This window comes from Zonotrichia albicollis, chromosome 4 (assembly GCF_047830755.1).
Source record: "Zonotrichia albicollis isolate bZonAlb1 chromosome 4, bZonAlb1.hap1, whole genome shotgun sequence".
Classification (NCBI taxonomy): Eukaryota; Metazoa; Chordata; class Aves; order Passeriformes; family Passerellidae; genus Zonotrichia; species Zonotrichia albicollis.
The window spans coordinates 52207840-52234359 of NC_133822.1; the positions used below are offsets into that span (position 1 = coordinate 52207840).

Sequence of the window (26520 nt, forward strand, 5' to 3'; positions counted from 1 at the left end):
ACTGAGAAACGTGATTTTTTTTCAGCCCTAATTATCCCTAGCATCATTAATCTTCATTTATAGAAGTCCTTACTAACATATTGACATGACAAACCCTTAATGACTTTGAAGGAGCCCCTACAATTCCAAAAATCAATAATCTGCATTTTAAAAAAATCTTTACTTTCCTATTGACTTACTCATATTATTCACTAGTTGCACTAACTTTCAAACCCATCTCTTTTTCAGAAAGCTATTGTTAAAGAAAAGAAAAGGTACAAGAAGAAAAAGATCATCAGTGTGTGAAAAATTGTTTAATGAGCATTCTGCTCTCCAGGCAGACTTCAGGAGGAATATTAACAGATGACTCTGACAGGCTATGAGTAGACTGGTTGTGCTTATTTCTGGGATATGGCACAAATGAAAACTCCCAAGTCAGCGGCAAGAAAAATAGAGGCCAAGGCAGGGCATGGGAAACAAGGCTCTGAGGACCAATTGAGCAACAGGGTTACAAGCTGGGATTTCAGATTACATCTTTTCAGTGTGATGTGTGTGGGTGCCAAATCCAGCAGTCTTTCTCTTGAGAAGTCTGGTTTGAAGAGACTTCTGCTCCCATTATCTTGACTGATGGGTGGAATTTCATCATTCTAGACAGTAAGTCCAAGAGCTAAGGATGTTAAACAGTGTTTGAAACAACACAAATCTTGCTCTTTTTTTTTTTTTTTTTTTTTTTTTTTTTTTTTTTTACTGCACACAGGATTATGAGTCCTCCAGAGTTATTCCTGGCTGTGCAAATGCTTATATTCCATTTATCCTGTCTTCTGTAAAAAAAAACCCAGTAACTTTGCTTTTCTTTTCATTTTGCTGGAACCTGATACCATGGTGACGGGTGCCTTACCCAAGCATGTGCACCTGAGAATCAGCTTGCAGCACCAGAAGCATTTGTGCTGCAGTAGCTACATATGAGGAGAAAGGCATATCAGTCTCCAAAAGGATGTTGTCAAGTGTATGAGTCAAAAAACTGATAAGGACTAATCCTGATCCTCCTACACATTGCTAGCCCTTAGAAAACAAACAAACCTGTGCAAACATACAGTGTTTGCTGGCAGATATGGCAGGCAGGCATCAGTTCAGCATCACTGCCTTTTTGCTATTTCTGTCATAAGGGAGCATGAATTGATTTGATGACGATTGTATCACAGCCATGTTTAAGGTGTCAAGTGTTGAAATGGTCCTTTTGAGAAAAAAATGTGCTGATACCCCCTTACAAGCACTCCTTTCTGGAGAAGAGACTACTGTGGCACAAAATTTTTACTCTAAAATTAAAAAAACTTTCAAAATACATAAATCTATGAACTTTTTTATCACTAAGGGTTTTTAAAATTGATAATGTAATAAAATATTCTAATTAAATGAAGAGTGCTTTTGAATCTAAGTATAGTTTAATATTTCTCAAAATGCAAAAATATAAGTTTAACATTAGTTTTAAATCCTGAAAAAAATAAGAAGTAACTTAAAAATATGGCTAATGATGAATGCTTACATGCCAGAATGAATTTGTTACAGAACCAGAAAACACTCTAGGTAGATAAGCAATTGAATATTTTTCGACTTATCATGAAAAGACATGATAATTTATTTATTTAAGAAGTCACTCAGAAGCTGAACTCATTAATCTGATGCCTATTATATAGATAAACGAAACTACCATACAAGATGCAGAATTGCTTCTCCTACTTCCCTGTGAATTTGTACTAAATTAGAAATGTCTTTCTACTCACAAGGAGAAAATGAATTTTGGTTTCTCCTTGCAGAGGAGGAGCTGTTCCAAAATCCAGCTGAATGAAGGAGCCCCTAAAGCTGGTGGTTAGGCCACCCTTCCTGGATGGGTCTGCCTTACTCAGCTGCCTTGCTGGGGCAGGAACACTGCTGGCACCAGTGCTGGGATGTAGCCTGAGCCACACGTGCCTGGAGTTTGGGAATGGGTATGACTATGGGAACCAAGAAACTACATTCCTAATGTTTTGAGACTTTCTCTAGGTAAGACTAGAGAACATACCAAATGGTTGCAGAGGAGGTCTGTGAAGCATTCAAACTCTCAGTAGAAATACCTTCATCATGAGGTTATAGTGGTTTAGTATGGGTTTACATTTGTCCTTTCTGTTGAGTATTTTACACTGTAAAATCATTCGTAATGCAGAGGCCATTTGTATTAAAATTAAAAACAGAAAGTAGCCTCAGTGCAGAGTACAGAAACCAGATATAGACATTTCTTCTTCCACCTAAGTAACCATTAGAGAGCTGCATGCTCCCTCATTTTCCTTCGGTTGAGCTGAGTGGGCCCGATTGGAGGTGATGCCATTCTTTGGAGACATAAGATACGTGGTTTGAGCTACAGAGGGCACCAAATTCAGGTCTCCCAGTTCCACTCTGGGGGTTCTAATATAAGGGGTAAGCAGATGCAGTACTGTTTTGTCCTCAGTTTGCACTTTTTTGAAGTACCTGTACTGTAATGTTTGTTGAGGGATCTGACCCTGCTGATGAATTCACCTTCTGGTTGTGTAGACCTGTCAAAGGTCAGAAGAGTTGCTCTGCATATTCCCAGGTTTTTTACTGGAATTAGAAAATAAAATGTCCAATATTTAAATGAGGGAAGTTGCAGACATTAAGAAGAATGTGTGTGGATGCCTTGGAAGCTGCCATGTGAGACTGGAAACTGGTGGGTAGGGTCTGTCAAAATATCAGATGGACACATCCACTCATGTATTATTTTTCTGTAAGTCCTGCTTCATGCAAAAACTCTTTTGTCATATTCGCTGTCTCAAACATGGACCATCTTATCTCTTGTAGAAGTTTGGCCCAGAGATAAATTCTTTTAAATGAGAGTGCTTTGTGTGCAGCTTTCACTAACCTAATTCTAACTGTAATTAATGTTTAAATATAGAAACAAAGGAAGATAATAGTTATTTTAGCAGGCATAGGGAAGAAAGATATTAGATGTTCTTATCTAACTTGAGCCTGATTTGAAAGTTTCAGTCATCAGGATCAGAACCTAATCCAAAAATTGCCATTTCCTTGAAGATAAAATAGAACAGTTAGTCAAAAACTTTTGTATCAGTATCTGTCACTGCAATCTAAAATGTTAATGCCATATCTGTTAGAATTCAGGAGATAACATTCCTTGGCCTTCTGCCAGGATCAAAAGGGAAGAAGAATCTCTTATTGCTAAGGTGCCAGTAGGTCTGGTGGTTCACTGGGACATGGGTGCAGAAATCATTGCAATAGCAGAGTTGTGCCTATTTCTTCCCTGTGCTGTCAGGTCCATCACAGCAAGTGTCTGCCTTCCTTTTTACCCCATTCCCACCCTCACCTTGGCCCTGCAACTTGTCTGTCCTTGAAGCAGCCATGGAGGGACAAGTTCCTGCATTGCAATGATGCATCATGCATTTTGCCTTAGACTGATCACTTAAAAATATTTCTATTCATATTTGGCAAGTAGTATGGTTTCTTGAGGTTTTTCTGAGAAAAGGAAAAGGACAGGGGTTTTTTTTGGGCCTGGTCTTGTAATCCCTATGCAAATTTTTACTAACTTGCCACAAGTAAGTACACAGGGTAATTTTCTTAAATGCATTAGGAATTTGATATTGTAGAGTAAAGAAGATGATTGCAAAAAATATAATATTCTTGTAAAAGTTTTAGAGTTGATTTTACAGTTTCAAATTCCAAACTTTTTAATATTTTCATTTATAGTAATGCTATCTTCCTTTAGAGAACTATCCTACCAATCCAATGTTTCTTTAGCCAATTTCTGTTTCAGAAGATTAAACTTTCCTATACTTCTTTGTTAGGAAAATATTGTAAGATCTTAGGACTGAAAAAAACACTGATAATATGCTTATTCTTCTGTTATTTGTTCCTGTCATGAGTAAATGTTGACATTTCCCTAATACTGGAATCAGACCCACTTTTCCAGTTTTATATTCTTGCTCCTCAATTCCTCCAGAAAAGTTTTTATGTGTACTGAGTAATACATTCTTCTAGACTTCTTTATCCTTATGCCTAGGAAAACAGTGATTGCATTTGCATGCCACAGTTTCTACTAAAATCATAAAAATAGTATGAAATAAATTGTTGCACAGTATTCTCACTTGAATCTGTGGATCAGAATTTTTTTCTTAACTTTTTAAGTGCTCAATTAATGTGGCACATAGTAATGTATATTTTGTTAGCCTTTCCATATTTAAAATATTATTTTCTGGGCTTGCAGTTATATTCTTAATTTTTCATTTGCCTAAATGTATATCATGTTATAAAGAATGTCTTAAATAAAGATGTTAGATGTAGCTGTGATCAGGAAGGAAAAGAAGGACTGCTTAGTGACCTGGAGACGCCTGTCATACATCATGGAGAAGGTGCTGTGCCACAGCAGGCCATGGCATTGCTGCACTTGCCTGTGCCCCCTCTCCAGACCCTGCCCTCTTTCTGAAACCAGTTTTACTCATTGAGTGTACTGGCTGTGCTGTCTTTTAAGAGGATCCTTCCAGTACAGATATTTAATATAGGAGGTGTAAACAGGACAATTGTTACAAAATTTTAAAGGTAAATATCATATGAATTTACACAAGTATACTTTTTGAGGAAATTTTCTGTCTCTATATAAATACTTAATTCTGGTAACAAAAGTCTACTGAGTTACTCTGAGAATGTGAATACTGATGTGCAGGAAAGCTCTGCAAGTACTTATGGTTGAAGTTTCCAGCTGTCATGGTTTGAGCCTGGCACAGAGCCAGTGCCCCCCATGAAAATTCCTCACCTGGTGTCTGCTGTGAGATGTGACCAGGAATAAGCAAAACAGGCTCTAACTTAAACATAAAGAACACTTTATTACTTAAACTACAGGAAAAGAAAAAAAAAAAGAAATTGAAAACCTTACAAAAAACTTTCCTCCTCCCCACTCCCTGACTTTCCCAATCCGATACATTCTCCCAAAACACCAACTGCCCAGCCCGGCACGACACTTTAGTATACTCAAACTGCAGTTCATGAAGAGGAAAGGAGTCCTTCTTGTTCCATAGGCTTCTCCTGGAAACACACTGAAACCTCGTGTGCTTCCTTGTCACTTCGGCACCGCCCGGAAAAAGTCCTTTTGCCGCTTGTGACATCTTCCTTCCATGCCCAGTGCTCTCACCACTGAGACATGGCCAGAGCTGCTTTTAGGGTTGTCTTTCAAGGATGCCTTGTCTCACTCCAAAAAAGGCACAGTCTCTGCTTTGGGACATCTGTCCCCCCCATATTTTTCCAACCCCCTGGGGCCGGGGGGTCCTCACGAATGAACCCTCCTGGTTTTGAGGCACTGCCTCCCCCTAAATGCAGTCTGTGTCACAGGAACAACTGAGTCCATGGCCACAAGAAAAGTCCAGCCAAAAGGCCACTCCAAATCATCTCTCCCCATCCAATCATCTCTACGTTCTTCGGGCCAGGTCCTTGTCTCATCTCATCTCTTATCTCCCTTCTTATTCAGCTTCGAGGAGGATTAGCATTTTTGCAAGGCCCCAATCATGAAAGAAAGGGTTAAAAGTTTTCAGTCTCTATCTGTCCCGGAGTGGCACTCCCCCCTCTTCCTCCCCCCTTCTCCTCCCGGGCTGGCTGCTATCACATCACATTCAGACGCCGGCTCTCCTCTCTCTCTCTCCCTCCTGGGGGGGTGGGGGGCTGGCTGCCCGATGTCTCGATGTCTCTTGGGGCTCCTCCACCCTTCCATCCTTGAAGGCCCCTCACCTCCCATCTCTGTCCAGGCCCCGGGCCTACCACGTGGCTGCCCCTCCCCCGCCCAGCAGCAGCGGTCTGGACGGGGGAGAGATCTGACCTCTTCGCCGCGATGTCCCAAGAGAGCGTGCCAAGGGCAGTGCCCTGCTTTTAACCCCTGTGTATTCTCGGAGGTGTGTCCAAACCCCACTGGCTACACCGGGTGCCAGTCTCAAACCCAAAACCTTCATTGGTTTGACCACAGCTTCCCAGAATTCCCACTCCTTCCTGGTCAAACCACCACACCAGCCTTGGAATTGGACGTGAGATGTAGAAAAGGCTGTGTTTGGATCTTCTGATGGCTTTAGAGCCAATGGTTGGATTATCTTGCGATATACTGGATGGGCATGACAAGTTTATATCCAAGACCCTGAAATCAGCTTTCTGTGGTAGAGAAATCAAGCAGATTTTTCTCCACTAGTGTGATAATTTAGTTTTTTCCTGTCTTTTTTCCTTGAAGAAATACATCTGGGAATATCCAACAAGAATGTAATTGAAAAGAAAATCTGATTAGTTTACAGTTTCCTTTACATTATATTTGTTCAAAATTTAACATTTTAAGATCATATAATCCTTATAAATCAAATATAATGAGTCAGTATCATGTTACAATTACAGTCTGATCCTTAACAGTATGTGTGTGGAACTAGATGATCTTTAAGGTCCCTTACACCATGTGTAAAATGAGTGTAATAGCAGGATTAGAACCAATTCTATCTTCAAAGTCAACATCTGCTTTCCTGTATGGAGGACATGTATATTGTATTGCCAGTATTAAGTTTTTTGCACTGTCCCTTGGGCTTTCCAACACACATTCCATACAATCAACAATGTTCCATATGTGTGCTGGTGCCTGCTGCATACCCCATGATCCAGCTCAAAGGATTTCACATACTTAGATTGTTTGGTTTGTGCCTGAAAAAGCACATCCCATGTACAGATTATTTCTATAACATTCAGGGCATAGGTTAATCTGATTTTGATTTGTATTAATTTTCTGCTGCTGATGTATAAAGACTGTGCCCTTCTCTCTTGACGCTCTTCACTGAATTTACTCAACAACAGTGTTAGTAATTGCTTGTACAATGTCATATTTTAGAACAGCTGTTCTTTAGTCATACAGGTGCCAAGGAAACATTCAGAAGCAGTCAGCTGTTCTGGGAAGTATCCATAGAAAAATATTTTCCTTGTTTTGGTTTGCGGTTTATAAACTTTCTTTCTGAGCAAAAAATTGAGTTGTGTTCATTGTGGAGCTTAGGGAATTTACTCTTTTAAGGCTCACTGGGGCAGTCTTCCTCTGCAATAGTGAGTTAGAATCATAGAATGATAGAAGTTTTTAGGTGGGAAAAGGCCTTTGAGGTTGTGAGTCCAGCATAAAGGACTCAGTGCAAATTTGTAAAATTTGTAAAATTTTAATCATTTTAGAAGACAATGTATGTTTATATGCATATGCGTGTAAGAGTTATGAGAGACTTGGATGAAAGAGGAAAATGCAAGGTCATCAGTGCTGAAATAGCTTACGTGGACCATTTTAGTTTTTTAAGTGCTTATCATTTATTTATGGGAGTTTCACAAAATAGTGGTGATTTTCAAAACTAACTGAAAACTCAGGGAATTTTCCACAACATCTAGTTTTAGGCATCTCTTCTAGATTCTCTGGAACAGTCTTCAGAGCTCATTCCTTTCAAAAAGTGAGAGCTCAAGATTTAAGTGTAAGTGTGAGTTTTTCCCTGAATTCCTATATCAAATAATTTACAAAATGTGGGACAGCTTCTGGAACTTTTGGAAAGCCTCTTAGCAGGAGGACTTGGTTTAGATGTTGTTCCTTCATCTGTCTAAAAGCTCTTCTCCTCTATCAGGGTCATAATGTCTGCATAAAATTCTAAAGGTCTTATTTTATTTCTAATTTTCAAAAAGAGTCTCATTTTGCAGTTCAGAAGCCAGTGAAATCTGGTTTGTGACAGATTTATTTATATCTGTGTATTATTCTGCAAATGTCATTCTGTTGTTCAAAAAAAAGGTTTAGCTGTTAAACCTGGATTTTATATTTGTTTAATTTTTCCATGTTGAGCAAAAATACACAGAATCAGAGAATTGTTGATGTGGGAAGGGACCTCTGGAGATCATCCAGGTTCACCTGGAGCAGGCTACACAGGATAGTGTCCAGGCAGGTCTTGAATATCTCCAGAGAAGGAGGCTCCACAACCTCTGCACAGCCTGTTCCAATGGTCTGATTTAATTAAAAGTTTTAGAGAGATGCCTCTGCCTGAATTAAGGTGCAAATGAGATCATACCTTGAAGTCAATACTATGGATTTTATTTAACAGTAAATATGAGGTAGAGACAGAGAGATAGAAAGAAATAATAAAAGGTGGAGGGGGGGGGGATGGGTGGGAGACAAAAATATTGACAGAGGGACGGATTAAGTAGAAAATGTCACCATTCCATGGTACCTGATGGTGTCATTGAGCCTCTTTGATTTTCTTGGTGGTGAGGGTTCCCTAAAACAGAGTTCACTGGATTAATACCTGTTCAGGCAAGGTGGGAATGCCCAGGTGACTCTCCTGGGGGAGACAGGTTTGCCATTGTCTCTTGCAACAGACTCTGGATCTGTTGTGCCACTTTGGTCATGTGTAGTCCCCTGGTGCAAAAAAATCCTTCATAACAATGTTTAAGCCATTAACCATAGTATTTCAGTCTCTCACACACTCACAGGAAAGCAGTGTTTCATCAGATTCACACAATTTCCTGCTTCAGTTTCTGTTTGTTGCCCCTTGTCCTGGCACTGGGCACCACTGAAGAGTCCGGCCTTGTTCTCCTGGCAGCAGCCCTTAAGATATTTGCGTGCATGCAGAGAAAGTCTGGAAGAACTGTTACATTTGCAAAGAAATAGTAGTGGAATTCTGACCATCCTTTGGGAGTGTGGAAGTACCATGTAACTGCAGCCAAGGAAAGCCCACTTCTGTACTTAGATGGCAGCAAAACCATATCATGCTAACTGAGGGATGGGCACTTGCTTGGGGGTTCAGATGACAGAAAGCAGGAAAATCATAAAAGAGCAGTCTGCCTTGTGCAACTCTCTTTTACCAGGCTGAGCAAGAATTCTGTCTGTAATGATGACGAGGCTGAGGCAGGAGCTGCCAAATATGTCTTGTTCTTTTTCCCCCATAGATTTGTATAACTCTTGTACTCAATTTTTTCTCAAGTAAATGCAGTAGACTTAGAATTCCTTTTTGCAAAATACTTCTGGCTTCAATATCAAGTGCCCTTGAATGACTAAAGTATAAACCTGAATGTGTGTGTTATTTTGAGTGAATGCAGAGCTGCAGGAAGGATATACACAATAAAAGTATTCTGTTAAGACCAACAGAAATCTTGGGTGCATTGTGCCATTGTATTTTTAGGTGCAAGTTATTAGAATTGCTTCAGCTGAGTCTGAAGCAGCTCAGAGCTGTGCATGAGAGGAGAGCTGCCTGAATTACTGAGAAGGTCAGAATTGTTCTGGATCCAGGTTTTGAACCCAAAGCTATGGATGTGTCTGATGAATGGGGAGCAAGCAGGAATCACTTCAGCCTATCTTAGTTCTATCTCAGTGAATAGAACTGATCATAGAAAAGACCAAAACCATCATTAGATTCCTTCAGTGAGCTAAAAGACTGAGGAAAAACCAAAGTTTTAAAAATCAGACAGATAGCAGAAAGTATTGTACCTGTTAAAAACATAATGAAGATATTTATTATGTAAACAAGTTATTTAAAACTTTGTTCAGTTTTGTTCTATTATGTAATATGCTACTGATAGAAAAAAGATATTACTAGTGCTAAACTTTCATCTAAGATGCATTGGCATGTGTCAGATTAACTGTGGAGATTCTGTGAAATGGAGCCCAGAAGGTGTGCTAACTGCTACACACCGCAGAGTGGAAAGTAAATATATATCCAGTGAGTGAATATTGAGAAAAGAAGCATCTGGAAGAAATGGGAATTTTGGATTCTTAATTGCCTCATTCACCCCAGAACATCTGCCAGAGATATTAAGAGCAAAAATGACTACATGTGAGAGAAGATAAAAGTTTAAATAAGGAAGGAGGAAGAGTAATTTTGTGCCATCTTGCTACGCTGCTGAGCACTGTGCATATGAAAGTTGCTTAAATATCTTTTTTTTCCTGTTAGTTTTGGTTAAAAATTGTCTTAGGAGAGTTAAAATACTGTTTCCTCTGTCTGTGTTTATGTTTTAAAAACCTTTGAAAATCCAGAAAACCTCAGCAATGAAAAGTAAATGGTCCATATTTTCTCCCTTATTGTAACAAAACATTGCATGCTAGATAGGTGTGTTACAGAAGACAAAGGGCATCCTGCAAATGTCGTGCCCTGGAAATATCTGAGAAAAGAATCAACCTTTTATCCTCCTTAGGCCACTCCTGTTCATCTATTGTTTAGATGATCACCAGTCCTGGAAATGTCTCCTGGGGAATTGCAGGAATGAAGTGCACTCAGGCCTCTGCCTAATGTTGGGGAAGAAGATGGGATTGGACACAAACAGCTAAAAGTGGGGAAATAAGAGGAGCCCCATTACACAGGGCTCAGTGGTCTTAGCTCATGACTTTAATGACATTTCTGTTTTTGCCCTGCAAATTGCAAGATGCATTTTATGCAAAGAGATTTGAGGACAGAACACACATTTCCACCCTTCTGTCACAACAGCACTGTCATTAGATTTTCCTGGGTTTGCTCTGAAAGACATCTCGTAAAGAGGAACATGACTGAGGAAAAGAGCATAGCCACCAGATTGGGGGGGTTGTGTATTCTCCTTCACGAGTGTGCAATAAAGTAAATTGTTCAGTACTTTTCTCCAAGTGCTAGAGAAAAAAAAAAAAATTTACTGATGTAATTTTAAATTTTCTTTCAAAAAAACTCAGAAAAGCAAACTAAAAGGATCACTGTGTATTGTTGACTATAAAAACGCCATACTCTAGAACAGCTGTTTGTTGAAGAGTTGTAGAAGTATCAAAAAATGTTCAGAATCAGTCAGCTATTATTGGAAAAAACAAAGCACAAAAATATTTTGATTAGTTTGGACTAAGGCCTACCTTGATAGGATATAAACAAGTTTGGTTTGTGTTAAAGGTCTTTAGAACTGAGATGCTTCATATTTTTTTCTGAAAGTGAGAGCAAAACTCCATTAAAATACTCTGAATGGCCTATGAAAATCATACTCTTATTTTTGCAGTACATGTGATTTATTTCATCACAGGCAACATTTTAGCCTCATTATTTTTTCATCTTTCTGAAATAAACAGTGCTAGTCTGTTTAGACAATAGGACACTATTGACAGTAATTACTGAAAGTATTTTTAAAAATAATGATTTTGCTGGAGGAAATATATTTCTCAACTGTAATTCTTGTTTCTATTTTCAAATACGAATTAGCCTAATGAACATTTTTAACCTAGATATGCAATAAATCCTGTGAAGAGCTCCCATTTAAAACTGTCATACTAAATAATGGTGTATGGGGAAAAAAAAAAAAGTAAAAGGTCCCACTAATCAGATTATTTTTGCCTGCCAGAAAAGCTCTCCTAAAATCTATCTTTAGAACAGATCTGTAGGAGTGATTATAAACTAATTTGCTTTTCTGCTGGGTGCTAGGACTACAACAGTCTACACTTAAGCAGCATAATGACCCACACTAAAAATGTAGGAAAATGCCAAATTATGGCTTATCCTAATAGTCATTGTAAGAGAGGGGTGTTAAACTATAAAATATCACTCAATTTTTCATAACAATAATCATTAGGGGGTAACAATCTCAGTATTTTTAATGGAGTTTTTATGCTTTTTTGGCATTTATTTTTTACTTTATTTTATTGAAAAATCTCCTAGGTTTATGCATAGCAATTATGAATAATCAAAGGAAAGATAGATGGGAAAATGAGATTTCTTTCTTACAGACAACCTGGAGAAAAATGCAGAAATGTTACTTTAGAGCTGGGATTTAGAAGGTTCAGATTTTGTGTATTTTTGTGTCCCTTTATTAACACAATGAAGAAATAAATATGTGATGTGTTTTAAATCCAGGATGTCTGAGTCCTCTAAGTTTATCTCTCTTTTTTTCTTTTTTCTTTGCTCTTTAAACAGAACTTTGAAAATCAGTCTTGATTTTCTACTACCATAACTAGTAAAGTTTTAAAAGATCCTAAAATAAAAACTAGGGGAGTATGTTTCTTCCTCTGACTCAAGTTTTGACCTGCACATGACTCCTCTGCTGTGTTCTGGCAAATGTCATAGATCTCAAAACCCAACTTTACTGAGGACAATAAATCAGTGGATATATTTTAGCTTGGTTTAGTTATACATATATATTATGACTGTTAGAGTAGACATGGTCATTACAGAGCACTGATGTCTGCTAGGGCTGTTCCAGTATTGTGTCGATGTCAGATTCCAATGAGGGCAGTCTCACAGATGAAATGACTAATCAGGGACCAAGTAATATCTTTCCTGATGTAGCTGCTTCCCTTAAGGAGGGATCTAATCTTGCACCCTTAAGATTTGGGTGATACCTTCTGGAGGTGCTTCTTTAGCTGCATTGATCATATAGGGATGTCTAGCTTAGATTAACCACTGTGGACATCCAGTGTGTGCTGATCTGTCTTTGGTTTTGTACAAAACAGTTGAAACCCCACTCTCATTATTGTAATAATACTACAGTAAATGATGCTATAAAGATTCAGAAAGTGAATGAAAATGTCAAGATGCATTGCTATGTTAAAACATTGGATGCTTCTACCTGGAGACCCTGGTATATCCTTGATATGTGTGTTTATCTCAGTATGCTTATGTGCAGTACTTGAGAAAAAATAATCAGGGACAAAATTCCAGCAAATCTTTCCAGTCTGCAGGTTTGGACACTGATATGCACGGCTTTTGGGACTCTGAACCATGCACGAACCGCAGAAATTTGGTTTCTGTTCTATCAGATGACAATGTATATTCATGTAATAGAAGTCGGTGTGCTGCTTGCTGGACTCTAGAAACAACTGTATGAGAAAGGAAATGTGGATGAACATGTGGCTCCCTTGGAGAGATGAGGCAGAGGATCAGAAATAACCAGATTACATCTATGTTATGCACCATGTTCATTAAAGTAAGAATCCAAGTGAAGAGCAAAACAAATATCAGAGTGGTTGTGTGTGAAATAAAAGATTCACAGTTCCCATGTTTACTTTTTTGTTTTTCCTTAGAAATTATAAGTGCCCAGTCAACATAGAATTCCTAGACAAGGCATCACTTCCACGTAAAGAATTAGGTGTTAAAACAAGGCGTTTCCCACTGGAGTTGGGAAATGCTGGCTCATTCTGCTGCATCTTCAGTTTCTGATTTCTTCATATTTTTATTTTGTTTTACAATGATCTGCTAACTACAGCTGCACCTGAACGATATGTGCTAGGATTATTCTGAAGATTTCCCTGACTTGTGAGCCCTGTAAAGATAAAACTCCTGCTAGATTTGTGTGTGTGATCAGACAAGGTGTCTCATGAATGGCATTTTGTCAAATCCTCTGGTGTATCCCCTTGCTGTTCAGCTTTTAAGGTGGTGATTTGAAGGGGAAGACAATTTTTTTCTGAGTTTTGTGACAGTCTTCCACAGGCTAAAGAAGATTACACTTGGCTCCCTTCACAGCATACCAGTGCTGCGGACCTGGACAGTTATTTAACAGTATGTACTTTTTCTAGTGTGCATTTTAGAACTAAAGCGGTAAAAATATTTTGTTTTGAGTCAGTGTAGATATTTGTAAGGAATTGTGGATAGTCAGTTATTTCCCCATTACAGTTTCATCTAACCTTGGAAAGAGTCCCAGCCCTATGGATATTTATAAACAGTCTGCTGTCATTTCTGACACATTTTTAGACCCTGGCAGACAAATACACTGCACTACAATGTATTGTGCGTGGCATTCAGCTTTGCACTCGGGACTTTGAAAGACTCAAACCAGCCCACAGATAACAACTGCGACCCAATCTCTCAGTTCCACTGAAACACACGCTTCAGTGCAACATGAGGTCTGAGGTTTTGAGGTTCTAATGTTGACCACTGTGAGGAAATTCCTACATTAAAGTAGCAAAAAGATCAAAGAATATGCACTCATAAAAATGTATGAAGCCAGTAGTGGATGCTATAATGTGCAGTAGGTAATTTGTCTGTCTTCCTTGCAAGTTCCTATTGGCAAGAGTTGCATTAAAACTCAAGCATTAATTATTTTTGTTTTAGATTTCATATCTCCCTGAGAGACAGCCACTCTCCTTTCCCCCCTTTGCACTTTCACAATGGTGGGAAAGATGTGAATGCTGTGGATGCTTCTTTGGACTCTCCCTTTGGCATGACCAGTCTCTGGCACAGACATAATATCTTGGACAGGGCCTCATTCCTGGCACCTGCAGAAGCAATGCTCTGGCTCTTGTGGGAGAATGATGGATCTGGGTGTTGGGTAGCATGGCCAAGGAGGAGCTGTGGGAGCTGGACCTGTTTGGATGCTTGCCTTGAGCAGCAGTTCCTTCACCACCCCTTTCTGCAGGAGCAGCGCAGCACCATGGGCTTCGCTCTGCTCCATGGCAGGAGACAGAGCTGCTTGGCTGGTCTGTGAGTCTCATATTCAATGCAGGAGACTTGACTTCTCTGGGGTAATAGAAAGTTAGTTTACTAATAATTTGCACTTATTTTGCTCCAGGTGTGCAGTCCCAAAAAACTCATGTCCAAGAGCTGCCCAGCAAACTCTGCTGTGCTCTGTACTTGTGTCCCAGCAGTGGTCTAGCTCCACAAGGTGCCTGGCTTATTTTGTGGATAGGCAGGAAGAAGGATCCTGAGGTGGCTTGGTATGGCCTCTTACATCCCTGTGTGCAATGTATGAGCTTCCATAAAGATACAGGATTAAGATGCCAAACATGAAGCCAAATATTCATTGTCTGAAAATGTCCCTGAATAATCATAATTTTTTCGGTCCATATTGTTGTTTTAAATAGGTTTTTTTGAAGGTGTGAATTATTTCAGCTGCTTTTGTTACATATAGTTGTTAAAAACCACACTTCTGGAGTTCTGGGTTCTGTGATATTTTTGCAGCTTCTGACTTTGGGCAGCTATGAGGGTGGTGTGTATGTTTCCTATCAACAGCCTCTGTTAACAAGAGTTCCTTCAGAAACAAATGCCAGGGAGTCTGAGAGGAGCATCTTAAAAGGTATGTTTTCAACAAGAAGACATGTCTGAAAGTACTGTCTACTGGGAATCCTTGGGCAAAAATATTCTTCATAGCACTACTCTGAATGGCCCTCCTGGCAGTTTCTCCTCTTTTACGTGGCTTGTTGGAATGTGTTTTTTTTTCCTCTGTCTTGAGGAATAGTCAGCGTCTTCCCAGGCCATCCAGTTTCAATTCATAGACTCTGTCTAGATCCTTATTGATTAATCATACCCATGGTTCAGAGACTTGCTATTTATATGGAATCAACAATGCAGAGGGAAGGTTGTAGCAGGGGAGATCACTCCAAAGGAAGGCATTTCACAGTACTAGACATGTGCCTTGTTAGCAGTTTTTTTCTAAAGGCCTGGGTTAAGTTTCCCTCCTGACTCTATACTTCAAAGAGCTTGCCTGGGGCTCTAAAGAAGCAAGCTGAAACTTAAAATTAAGATCTTTCTTTCAGACAGTGAACTGTGCACTGGGACATCCCATGGAGTTTCTCTTAACGCATATGGAGGAGTTTGAAGGACGGTTGTGAAGTCCTGGAAGGCAGGGGTGTAAAAAAGGAAAAAGATAAAAATAAAGAAGCAGTTATATAGTTGTCAGGAAGGTGAATGTTCATATATGTGCCTATGGTTTGTGGGAGGAATATTCCAAAGTGTATTTGATAATTTCCTTTAGCTGACTGATTAAGTAAAAATGCATTACAGAGCTGCAAGCTGGAATGCAATGTATCATAAAAATTCGAGAATTAAAGAAACTTTAAATTAATGCATTCTATCCAGTCATGAAAATAGATAAGGTGAAGAAAAACAAAATCAAGCCAAACAACAAACCAAAAAAATTTAACACACCATCTAAAACTATGTGTAAAATAAAGAGCCAAAGAGATAGTGATCAAGGCAAGCAAGCAAGCAAAAATCTTACAGAGCTTTTAAAAGGTGGAATTTAAAAAAACAAATGCTTTTTATAGATACTATATTAAATTTCATCACATATTTATGTGATGAATGTAAACACACATACAAGTGTTAAAAGATATTTTCAGTGCCTTGTGGTATGTTTTCATGCAAAAAGTGAGTGCAGAGCTCTAAATAAATACCTTTCTGAATAGAAGAGGGATTGTGAGTGACTCAGTATTCTGATTATCATCTTTGGAAAGATTTTGCACAATGGCAATCTTTACATTTGTAGAATTTTCAGAACTTTACCTTGACTTCACTATCTGGTTTCTATCAGGAGTGCTTCTGTTATAGCAAGTTTTATCAGATTGATAGATCCTCAGTACAGATATTAAACAAGTGATGTTCATATTTGCCATCAGGAAAAAAAAATTGGACTGCTTAATTTGGAAATCATGGCTTTCTCTTTACTCTTCTTTATTTGGTAGGATTTATTAGATTTTCAACATAAATTTGGTGTACTGTTGCTTTTCAAAGCTTGAAAAGTCTTAGCATAGGCTGAATAAAGGGTGCTAAGCCTATTTTTTTGAAAAGAAAAGTGAAATAGAACATGAATACTTTGATAATGAAATTCTTGTTGACATGTTTAAATATGAATTGACCATCTTAAAACTGAGGTCTTTTAACTACAAGAAAAGTGGAGAAGGTCTTTTTTCAAGTGAGGGATAGTTTCAAACTGAAATAGAATAGATTTAGGTTAGATATTGAGAAAATATTCTTTACCATGAGGGTGATGCACTGAGAAGCTGCGGGTGCCCCATCTGTAGAAATGTTTAAGGATTGGATGGAACTCTGAGCAACCTGCTCTAGGAGAAGGTGCCTCTGTCCACAGCAGAGAGGTTGGAACTAAATGATCTTTAAGGTCCCTTTCAACCTAGGCCATTTTAAGATTCTGTGAAAGTAGCTTCTGGACCTTAATAAATGAAGATCTTAATTGCAGAAGAAAGATCACACATAAGCAGTTAGATGTGTGTTGCAATGGAACTATAATGCAAGGACACAGCTGCGCCTTTCTTTGGGGAAATCATATTTCCCCTTCCCTGGGCTTCGGCTGCTGTCTCCGTAGAGGCACCTCTAAGTGCTTGAGATACTTTTTGATAAGGATGAAAAGGCTGCAAGCAGGCAGTTCAAAAGCACTGCTGAATACACCTCTCCACCTTGTTGCACTAATCCTGTTCCATAGAAACTTCCACACACAATATTTTTCTTAAGGCACTTCTTAGAGTGAAGATATTGTGCCAGAGGGTTATGCAAATACAGGGAGGTAGAAACGCAATTATTTTTTTCTTCCTGTATCCCTGATAACATGTTAATTTGTCATCTCTACAATGTGACAATTTAGGTCAGCTAGAAAGAAAAGAAAATCAATGATGAGAGTCATCTAGGGGAACAGGAAATATATTCCCCATAATTGTGTAAATGACCAGCTTCTGACTCTCTGAGGCTGAGGAGAAAATGTGGGGGTTTTTGGTTTCTGCCAAAGGCTGAAGGCTGCGCTGAGACATGTGCTACTGCTTCTTGCTGAGTCGAGATATTTGGCAGAAGGCCCAAAGAGAGAGTACGAGAGAATAAAAAGTCTTTGCGCCAAATGTTCTTTTGAGTGCCTGAAAGCTGGATTAGTCTTTTTTCTCCGTGAAATCATATAATTAGTAATCTCAAGCATCAGCCTGGTAATTTGCAAAATGTCTGCACACTTTAATATATCGTTTGCTTAACATGTTTGATAACAACCTCAGAGATACTTGGGCTTTTGACTTGTAGTATTTATAAACTGCACCTCACCCTGAGTGTTTTTCTACCAGTCCTACACAAACTTTCTCACAGATTGTGTCAGCTCCCAGCTGCTGGAGAAGAAATGTGGGAAGCATCTCATCTGCAAAAAGCAAAGTGGCTGCATTTCTGTCCCATAAAGAAACACGCAGCCTTTGCTGCTGTCATCATCCTCTCATCCACAGCCTGGCAAATGGGGTGGCTGTGGTGGAGCAGCTCCTCCCTGCACCTGCAGTGGGAGGTGGGGTAGGACACAGCAGGCAGGCTGCAGCCAGGGAGCCCATCCTGAGGTGAGGACTGGGATAAGGTGCAGAAGCTTTTTCTGCTCCTCTTCCAGTGGGTGGACATGTGCAGAGCTGGAAACCCCCAAAATGATTGCTGCTTGTGATCTTGTCTCTGAATGCTTTGTGGTTTTGTGAACCTAGAGATTACCCAATTTCAAAATTAAAAAGTCGGTCCTAGAGAGGGCAGCACTCTAGGCTGAGTGGGGTCATATGGAAAAGAGGAAATTATTCTTCAGGGTACCTGAAAATTGGTTGTGTTTTGAATTCCTATTTCTTTGGCTAAAACCTTGGTATGCAGTAATAATTTGTAGCCATTGCCATAAAAAGGTACTGACTTTTCTGAAAGAGAGGAGGTAAAATTGTTTAAGACTGGCTCACTCCTGCCAGAGGACTGACTGAATACAATTAGCCTCAGAAAGGCAGGGAGATGCCTGTGGGCTGTCCAGGTCCAAGAGATGCTACATGAAGTGCTCCATCTGTAGTTTTTGTTTATGAGAACAGCTGGGACTATGCCAGCTTGCTGCTTTATTCCAGTAAGTCTTTTCTTCTTGTAGTGCAGCTATCTCAGCAGTCCATTTCAGTGCATAGATTTTGCTATGGGAATATCTGAGGCTAAATCTCACAGATTCATTAGTGAGCTCTTCTCAAGGGAATGCTTATATTGTAGTTTTTAGTTGATGTTTTTCCAAAAGGGAAGATGTCTTCCCATACCGATGGCTGTAAATGACAGCTGGCAGACAAACTGATGGATGAGATTTTTCTTTGGCACCGTGCAGAAGATTATGCTTGGCAGTGTGACTGTGGCAAACCATTAATTAGTTAAGGTTTTAAAGGCTACTGGAGATGCTGTGTGCATAGCATTGTCATATGAACTCTGCTCATCCTCCTTCACCCAAGTGGACTAATTGGGTTAATTGAGGGGTAGAGGAGCTGGGCCAGCATCTGCAGAATAAACACTTATCAAGAATGACTCTTGTTATTTTAAAATTATTCTCTCAGGAGAGAAAGAATCATGTTGAATCCAAGAAGCCTGGGAGGAGCTGCTGTTAGCAGTATTTTCTCTGTGTGTGTTGCCTACAAGAGGCACTGCAAAATATTCCAAGCAATCAGCTATGGATTTTTAGCAATTCACCTGAAAACCTCTCCCAAGATGCTAGAGACATCAGAGCAAAAGAGAAATGAAAAACAATGCTGTACTTTTAACCTAAAATTGACGCTCCACTGGTCCAAGTACAGTATTCTCTGTCTGGAATTTTCAGTGCCCAAAGTGAACAAGTGATTTTAAGAACTGTAGGTGAGGTACAAAGCATGGGAACGTGAATACAGTAAATAGGACCTGTCATAAGGTGTGTTTGTAGGATTTTCAGAAATAATTGTATGGGAATATATAATATATACACTGATGAGGGTTGCCTCTCAGTGCCTCTTCTCAAAGCTGAACAGGTTCAGCTCCTCCAGCTTTTTCTTGTAAGAGAGATGCTCCAGTTCCTTACTCATCTTTGTATGATCCACTCCATGTCTCTCTTGCACTGAGGAGCCCAGAGCTGGGCACAGCGCTCCAGATGTGCCTCCCTGGGGTGGAGTAGAGGGGTCAGGATCACCTCCCTTGGCCTGGCAATGCACCCCAGGATGCCATTGGCCTTCTTGGCCACAAGGAAACACAGCTGGCTCCTGACAGCTTGTATAGACACGATGTACATAAGTATCTGGAGGGAGGCTGCCAAAAGGACAGAGCCCCACTGTGGTCCCTTCCAACCTGACCCATTCTATGATTCTGTGATAGTGTACAATAGGATAGCAAAAAATTAGCATTTTTGTCCTGCTGTTACTATAGTACAACCCCACATGTCATCTGAAAATAAAGCAACATGAATGCCTTTCCTGAGATGCACCACAACTGTGTCATGCCTCATTGTTACCACTGAGGACACAGGAATTACTGCTGTGTCTGTAATTGATTTTTCTGTTCACTGGCCAAACAAGGAAAAAAAAACAGCAAAGAAAAAGAAGAACACCAAGTAAGTTTTTAAAAAATAAAAAAAAGCTTTGTTTTTGATAATTTTCCCACTTTAAAAAAATAATAAGATTTTCAAACAAATTAAAAATGTGCAAAATGGAATTTAAAAGAAAACCCTTGTGGATACAATTTTCTTTGATTTTGTTTTATTTAATAATCTTAATTCACCACAGTTTTCACGTCTAGACTATATATCATCATTTGTTCAATCATTGCAAGAGGTGCTGCAAATTCAATCATCAGAATAAATATCTCAGTTGCAAATCCAGATGTTACCTTTATCGGAAAAAAAAAAAAATTACTCTGTCATTGACATTCTGGTCCAAAAACCACCTATCAAAGCAAAAACATTGAGTTCAAAGGGTTTTGAATTTGATCTTTAGAGGTAATGTTCACTAAGATTGCTGCTGATGTACATCTACCAGTGCTGCTTTGGGAGTTAGGCATCTTTTCCCAATGTCTGTGCTGCCAGTTCTCTTTTCAGCCCATGAAATGGAGCTGAAATGGAGTTGTGCTTTGTTTTGTGTTCACAAAAGAAAGCTGAAGCTTGTGTTCCCAAAATCTTGGCTGCTTTTTTTACCAACTGCACTAATGGCTGGTCAAATCAAAGATTTCATCCCTAACAAAAAGTGTCACATTTCTTGCGTCCTCACATCACAGATCTGCAGTAATGTCAGAACCATTGCTGGTAGAGTAGAAACAAACTACGTTCAAGGTTTTCCCTAACAGCTGTTACATGGATATTATAGAAAACATTGCAGAATGTTAAAATTAATTGAATGAAGAAATTAGATAGTGTATTTGTTTTCATATATCTTATTCTGACATTTAAAGAGCAAGTTAGATGGAAATCCTGACGTGGCAGTGGTTATATAAAATTTTGATTGCTTAGAAATGGCAGCTACCAACACTTATTAAAATATTGAAAAAATGCAACAGTATTGTGTGAGAGTGTGTGTTTTGTGTGTGTGCAGGAGATTTTGCAAGTTTGTTTGTATCCTTCCTCTTTACAGTGACACATTTAGACTGATATGGCATACTGAAATTGCTGAAGTGTAGCAGAAAAATAACCTACATTTATTTTCCTTGTCAATCAGTATGAACAAAGCAAATAAACTATGTGAACAAGAAAACCCTCTTTCTTATCTCTGTTCGTTTAATAGTAGGGCAGTGATCTAGAGCCCATTCTGGAAAAGTGGTATATTATTACCAGTAATTTTATTTATTTTACCAATAACATCCAATCACTCATTTGTTTGAATATTGTGGTACAGAATAGTGACTAATCACTTAGGAAAATGGATGAAGTAAGTTGACAATATCCTGAAATACTGTCTATTTTTCCTTACAGATTATTATTTAAAAGATTCATTCCATAATAAGCATTAATGTGGATATGCTTTACATGAATAAAAAGTGCATATGTACCTACTTTGAAATCACATGTACCTACTTTGAAAGACCGCGTTACCGTAGCACTTCATATGGGAAATCTTCCTTATCATACCCAAGATGACAAAAAGTCTAAAGTGTATAAAATATTAGATGCAATGCAGATTGAGAATCATGGCTAACTGTAATTTTCATTTTTCTGTTTATTGTTAATGCTTCTTTTCTCACTTATAGCATAGGCTCAAACAAATAAAGTTTGCAGATTTTAAATACTCCTGTGACCTCCGAAAAGTTACCTGGAATAGAATGAAATAAGATACATTTATTTCATGTAAGATTACAGAGCTGCAGTTCCTGCAAGCTGATATAGGAACTGGTTTCTGCAGGAGTTAATCAGGTATCTATGGTTGCCATCCCCTTCCTCTTCCCTTTGGCTGGAAATGCTTCTCACTGGTCTCTGCACTCTTGTTGTAGGAGCTAAACTGGTAGAGAACTAACCCTAAAAGAAGGGAAATTTTTCTTCCAGTGCAAATCCCTGGCTTACCATCTTCACTATCAAATGACAGTGTTCATGCAAGCAGGGGATGAAAGAATGCTGGACAAGACACAAGGGATCTTTTTCTTCCAGTAGCTCTTAGTCATTAGATGGATTTAACTGTATCACCCAGCTGTGCTGCTGTCTTTGCAGAGAGCATACAATAGGGCCTTTTTGATTTTTCCCTGCTATTTATATGTGCCTACTGCAATGATGGGGATCCTGAAGATAGAAACATAATAAAGCTGTGACTTTATTTTTTTAGTTCTTGGCAACATGATTTCTTTTTCTTTGTTAATGGCCAATGTATGTGTTGATGCATGATCTGTGCAACTTGCAGCAAAGAAAAGATGCAAATGACTGAGCAGATGGGTGACAGAAATGAACATCAATGTTTAAGTGTTGAGATTAGGAAAGGTGATCATGGTGAATGCTGCTATTCAGAAGATTTTCTTGATTTAATGCAAGGTTCGCATTCCTACACTAAATACCTTATATTTATATTTTTGAGTTGAATTACAAAATAGCAATGTAGAGAGATTCCCTGGGGTAATCTTCCCACAGAAGTAGAGGAGTAAGGGTCATAACTTAGAGTGAGATGCACTTTGCCAATGTAACTGAAATTTTATTCACCTGAAGGAAAGAAATATAAAGGTTCCTTCCTACCATGAAGGAAAAAGAAAAGTTTTATCTAAAACGAAGACTAGTAATTGTTTAGTTATATTTTTTCCAGGATCACTGAAGTTTCTAGTTCTGATTTATGAGATAGGTATTGATGATTTCTCTACAAGAAAAAAGTCTGTAAAAGTGGCAGGTTAATTACAGCATATGCCATTAATGGGTCAGATAGGGTTATTCCTGTTTTCCAAGCTCCAATCTCATGATACACTGTTAGATCTTCTGGAACATAATTTATATGTATATTATGTTATGTACAATCATTAGGAAAACTTTGCAACCTGTACACATAAAGACCTCAGAGTCTCTTTCTTCAGTCCCTCTCCACACTGCTTGCATTAGCAGCAAGTGAAATACTTTTGCAGTGGTTTTGAATAACTAATTTCTGGGGGATTACAGAAATGACATTCGGTTCTTCAAACAATTTCTGCAAAGCAAGCAGCCTACTTTGAAATCTGTGCTAGGATGAAAAGAAACAAAACCAAAATGTGAATCACCCAAAGTATTATCCTCCTTTTGTGGAATGATCCAGTGGCTTAATGAGGTTAATTTGTTTTAGATTGTGGGGAATTCTTTATCTACTGCATAGAAGGTTTAATTTCACATGGATGTGACAGAACCTGTACTTGCTGCACTGGAACTAAATTATTTGATAGCATAAGGACCTGAAATCCCTACTTTTCCTCTCAAGGAATTTTCATGGCATTTTCTAGATGGCAAATAGAAACTAGAGGATGGTTAGCTAAGATTTCTCAATGTTTGAAATATCTTTGTATATTTTTCTAAGATGCTATGCTTTATACCCAGAAAATTTCAAAGCATCTTTATTAAAGATCCCCCAAATACTATTGAAAGTATGTGGTTATTTTTTGTTCTCTTCCATTTTTCATATGTATTTTGACCCTTTGAAATGCTTTTCTTTATTCTACATGAATATGAATGCTTCATTTCATTGCAATCCTTTTCCAGAAGTCTTACAATGCTTATTACTACAAAGGAGGCATTCAAAATTTTTGTCTCTGTGTGAAAATTTCCCTCACAGAATTTTACAATATCTCTTTTAACTGGTTTCCATTCCTGATAGCTAATTTTGTACATGGTACTTTGTTTTCCCTTAGTGGCTGTATTATGGCGTTTGTGTAGACACTCTAAAGCAGTATAAAGTTATATGATAAGAGAGTGAGGACACAAAATTTCAGGATGACTGATATACTGAATACAAATGAAAACTAATTTAGTGAAAAAAGTAAGGGGTTTTAAGTTCTTATCCTACCACTAAATTTACTTTCTTTTGTAGATTCAGTGTCTAGGGTTTTTTATGTACCTTTCATAAAATGAAATTTAGTGAATTTTTGTTAGGATAAGTGGATTTAAGATATGTAATTGCTATCAAAATTAAAGCTAATGTGAATCTGCAAAAGTGGGATATGTTTGTTCTACTATATATTATACATGCCCAATATATCCTAGGATAATTTTTTTTTCTTATTCACAAATAAAGAACTTCACAAGCATTTTATTAAGAAAAACATGAATGTATTTATTTAAATTGCTTTATTGTCATATATACCAGTGGAATTGTTTGGAAAAGAATTAAAAGTAATTTTTAGGGCAGCCGGTGCTAGTAGCTGTAAAAATATTTGCTCAATGTCATTAAAGGTATAAAACAACAGAGATTGCAAAGTTCAGACAGATAGTAGGAATTACTTTCCTTATCTTCTATTGAATTAAAAATTACAGTTGTAAAGTGAAGAAAATCAGTTTTTGTGTGTAAAGAGATTTTTTTCCTCCTAGATTTTTGATTTAAATGTAACATTTCAGCATATAAAAATATGAAGGATCATAGGTCAATTGCTTGCATTGTGTTATATAATTTCAGCTGTAGCACAGCGTGATGTGGTTGAGTATAATCAAACCTGACATTGTACAATACATTGAGTGATGACAAAGACCACAGACTGTTCACTGGAATTTGTTATACTGAAAAATGCATAATTCCCCAATGAAATGTTTAGCAGTTTATGTTTTGTTGATGAAGACCCAGAGTGTAATTGCTATCTGTGGGTTTTGCCTCTAGGAAATTCACGGGTCCGTAGCCTACATGGAGTTTTGTTCCTTCCTCAGGCCTTTTAGGAGCTGACACTGTGAAATAACAACAGGGTGAATCTAGACATCAGTGTTGGTCTCCTGTTCTTAGGGCTTTTTCCTTGTAGAAGCTCTTGTTTATTGTTTGACATTAGTGATATTAAAGTTTGCTGAAGTATTCAGTACACAAGCTTTGCATAAAGCACACAAAAAATTAAATAGCTGCAGAACTAAGGGACGCATATTGCTTCACATAATTAGTATTCCTGCCCATACACGGTTGAAGGTCAATATCAGCTAAAGTTCAGATTTTTTTCTCTCTTTCTTCTGATGGTAATGAGCTATCCTCAGGAATATCTGGCCTTGTATAAGCAACTGCTGAAAGTTCAGTTAAAACATTTTCCAAACTCCAGATCCTTTGGTAACTGGCGGCTGAACCAGAAAGGGTTTTTTGGAAGCTCTCCTCTTACCAGATTGGTCCTCTTATTGGACTCAGTTTGAGCAGCATGAATGGAAGTGATAGGTACTGATATGGAACAATGAGGATTTTCCTGTTGCCTCCTTTGTTTGAAAGATTTGGGTCCCCATGTTCCCAAACTAACTTTGCAGTGCCAGGCAGAAAAATTTAAAGTGTGATTCCTTAGTAGATTTTATTTCTGGGGTTTGTTTGAGTGTTTTCCCTGTATCCTGTTCTCTGTCTGCCTGTAGGTAGGTTTTGGAGTACCATGTCAAAGTCTCTTCTGGGCATAAAGTCTGGAGACATGGATTGAGAAAACATATGCATGTATGAGTATTTTAGCATTGATATACTTTCATTTTAAAGTTTCTGCCATAGGGAAAAAGAAAAAATAATATTGGTAGATGTACACAGCTGTTTATGGGACTCCAGAAATTAATGTAGTTTCTAGATTAGTTTTATGTTTCTGCTTCCTGCTTCATTGGTACAGGCCCATATGGAGCCTCGTCCAACTGTTCTTCTTTAGCCAGTGTTTTCTGCCTGAAATAGTTATAGTATTTTTGGAAAAGAGATCAACTATCCATTCCAGTGGTAATTACATCACAACTCTCATTTCATGTGTGGCAGATTGCCTTACAGGGCCAAGTTTAATGCATTTCTAATTAAAAAAATCCAAATGAAACAATATGATGTTACTTCTCGAAGATATCAAATTGTTCATCTTCTTATTTTCACAGCTCACCATGTTAAAACTGGGACCTGTGAAGTGGTGGCGCTTCACAGATGCTGCAATAAGAATAAGATAGAAGAAAGATCACAGACAGTGAAGTGTTCCTGCTTCCCTGGGCAGGTAGCAGGTACCACCCGGGCAGCTCCTTCTTGTGTTGATGGTGCGACTCCTTCTATTGCTTCCTTTCTTTGTGCTCCTGGGAGTTTTGCTGGCTTAAGGTCATTCATGAGACCCACTCCATTACAGTTAACTATTTAAAATAAGTAGGAAAGCTTCTGCATTTTGAAGGGAGTGTCCAAGGTGAATGGGAGAAAGATGGAAAAATTAATTATTTGCTATTGCTCTGTGGAAATGCTAAACAAAATTATTATGCCAGAGAAAGAGGCCTCTTGAGAGGCTAAATTTGATCTAACTAAAAAGAGGACTTTTGGAATTGTATGAAATTCACTTAATTAAAAGCATTTAGGCAAAACCTGCATAAGCATATAATTTTCATGTACTACAGTATTACATCTTTATATATTTATCTCACTGGAAAGAAACAAGGAAACAAACAAAGCACAGTTCTGTCTGGTTTTTAATCTTTTTAGACCAACAC

General features: G+C 38.3%; 1 protein-coding gene across 7 annotated transcripts in view; it reads left to right on the forward strand.

Annotated features, from left to right (window-relative positions):
* The window catches only part of TAFA2 (TAFA chemokine like family member 2), a 184641-nt gene that overhangs the window by 135272 nt on the left and 22849 nt on the right, over positions 1–26520 (forward strand). For all 7 annotated transcript variants that reach the window (XR_012580078.1, XR_012580077.1, XR_012580080.1 and 4 more), the window contains one exon: positions 25930–26082. Coding sequence is in view for 1 of the 7 variants with exons in the window: in XM_074539813.1 (XP_074395914.1) it covers positions 25930–26082 (153 nt within the window). In the remaining 6 variants the exon portion in view is untranslated. The remainder of the gene's footprint in view (positions 1–25929; positions 26083–26520) is intronic.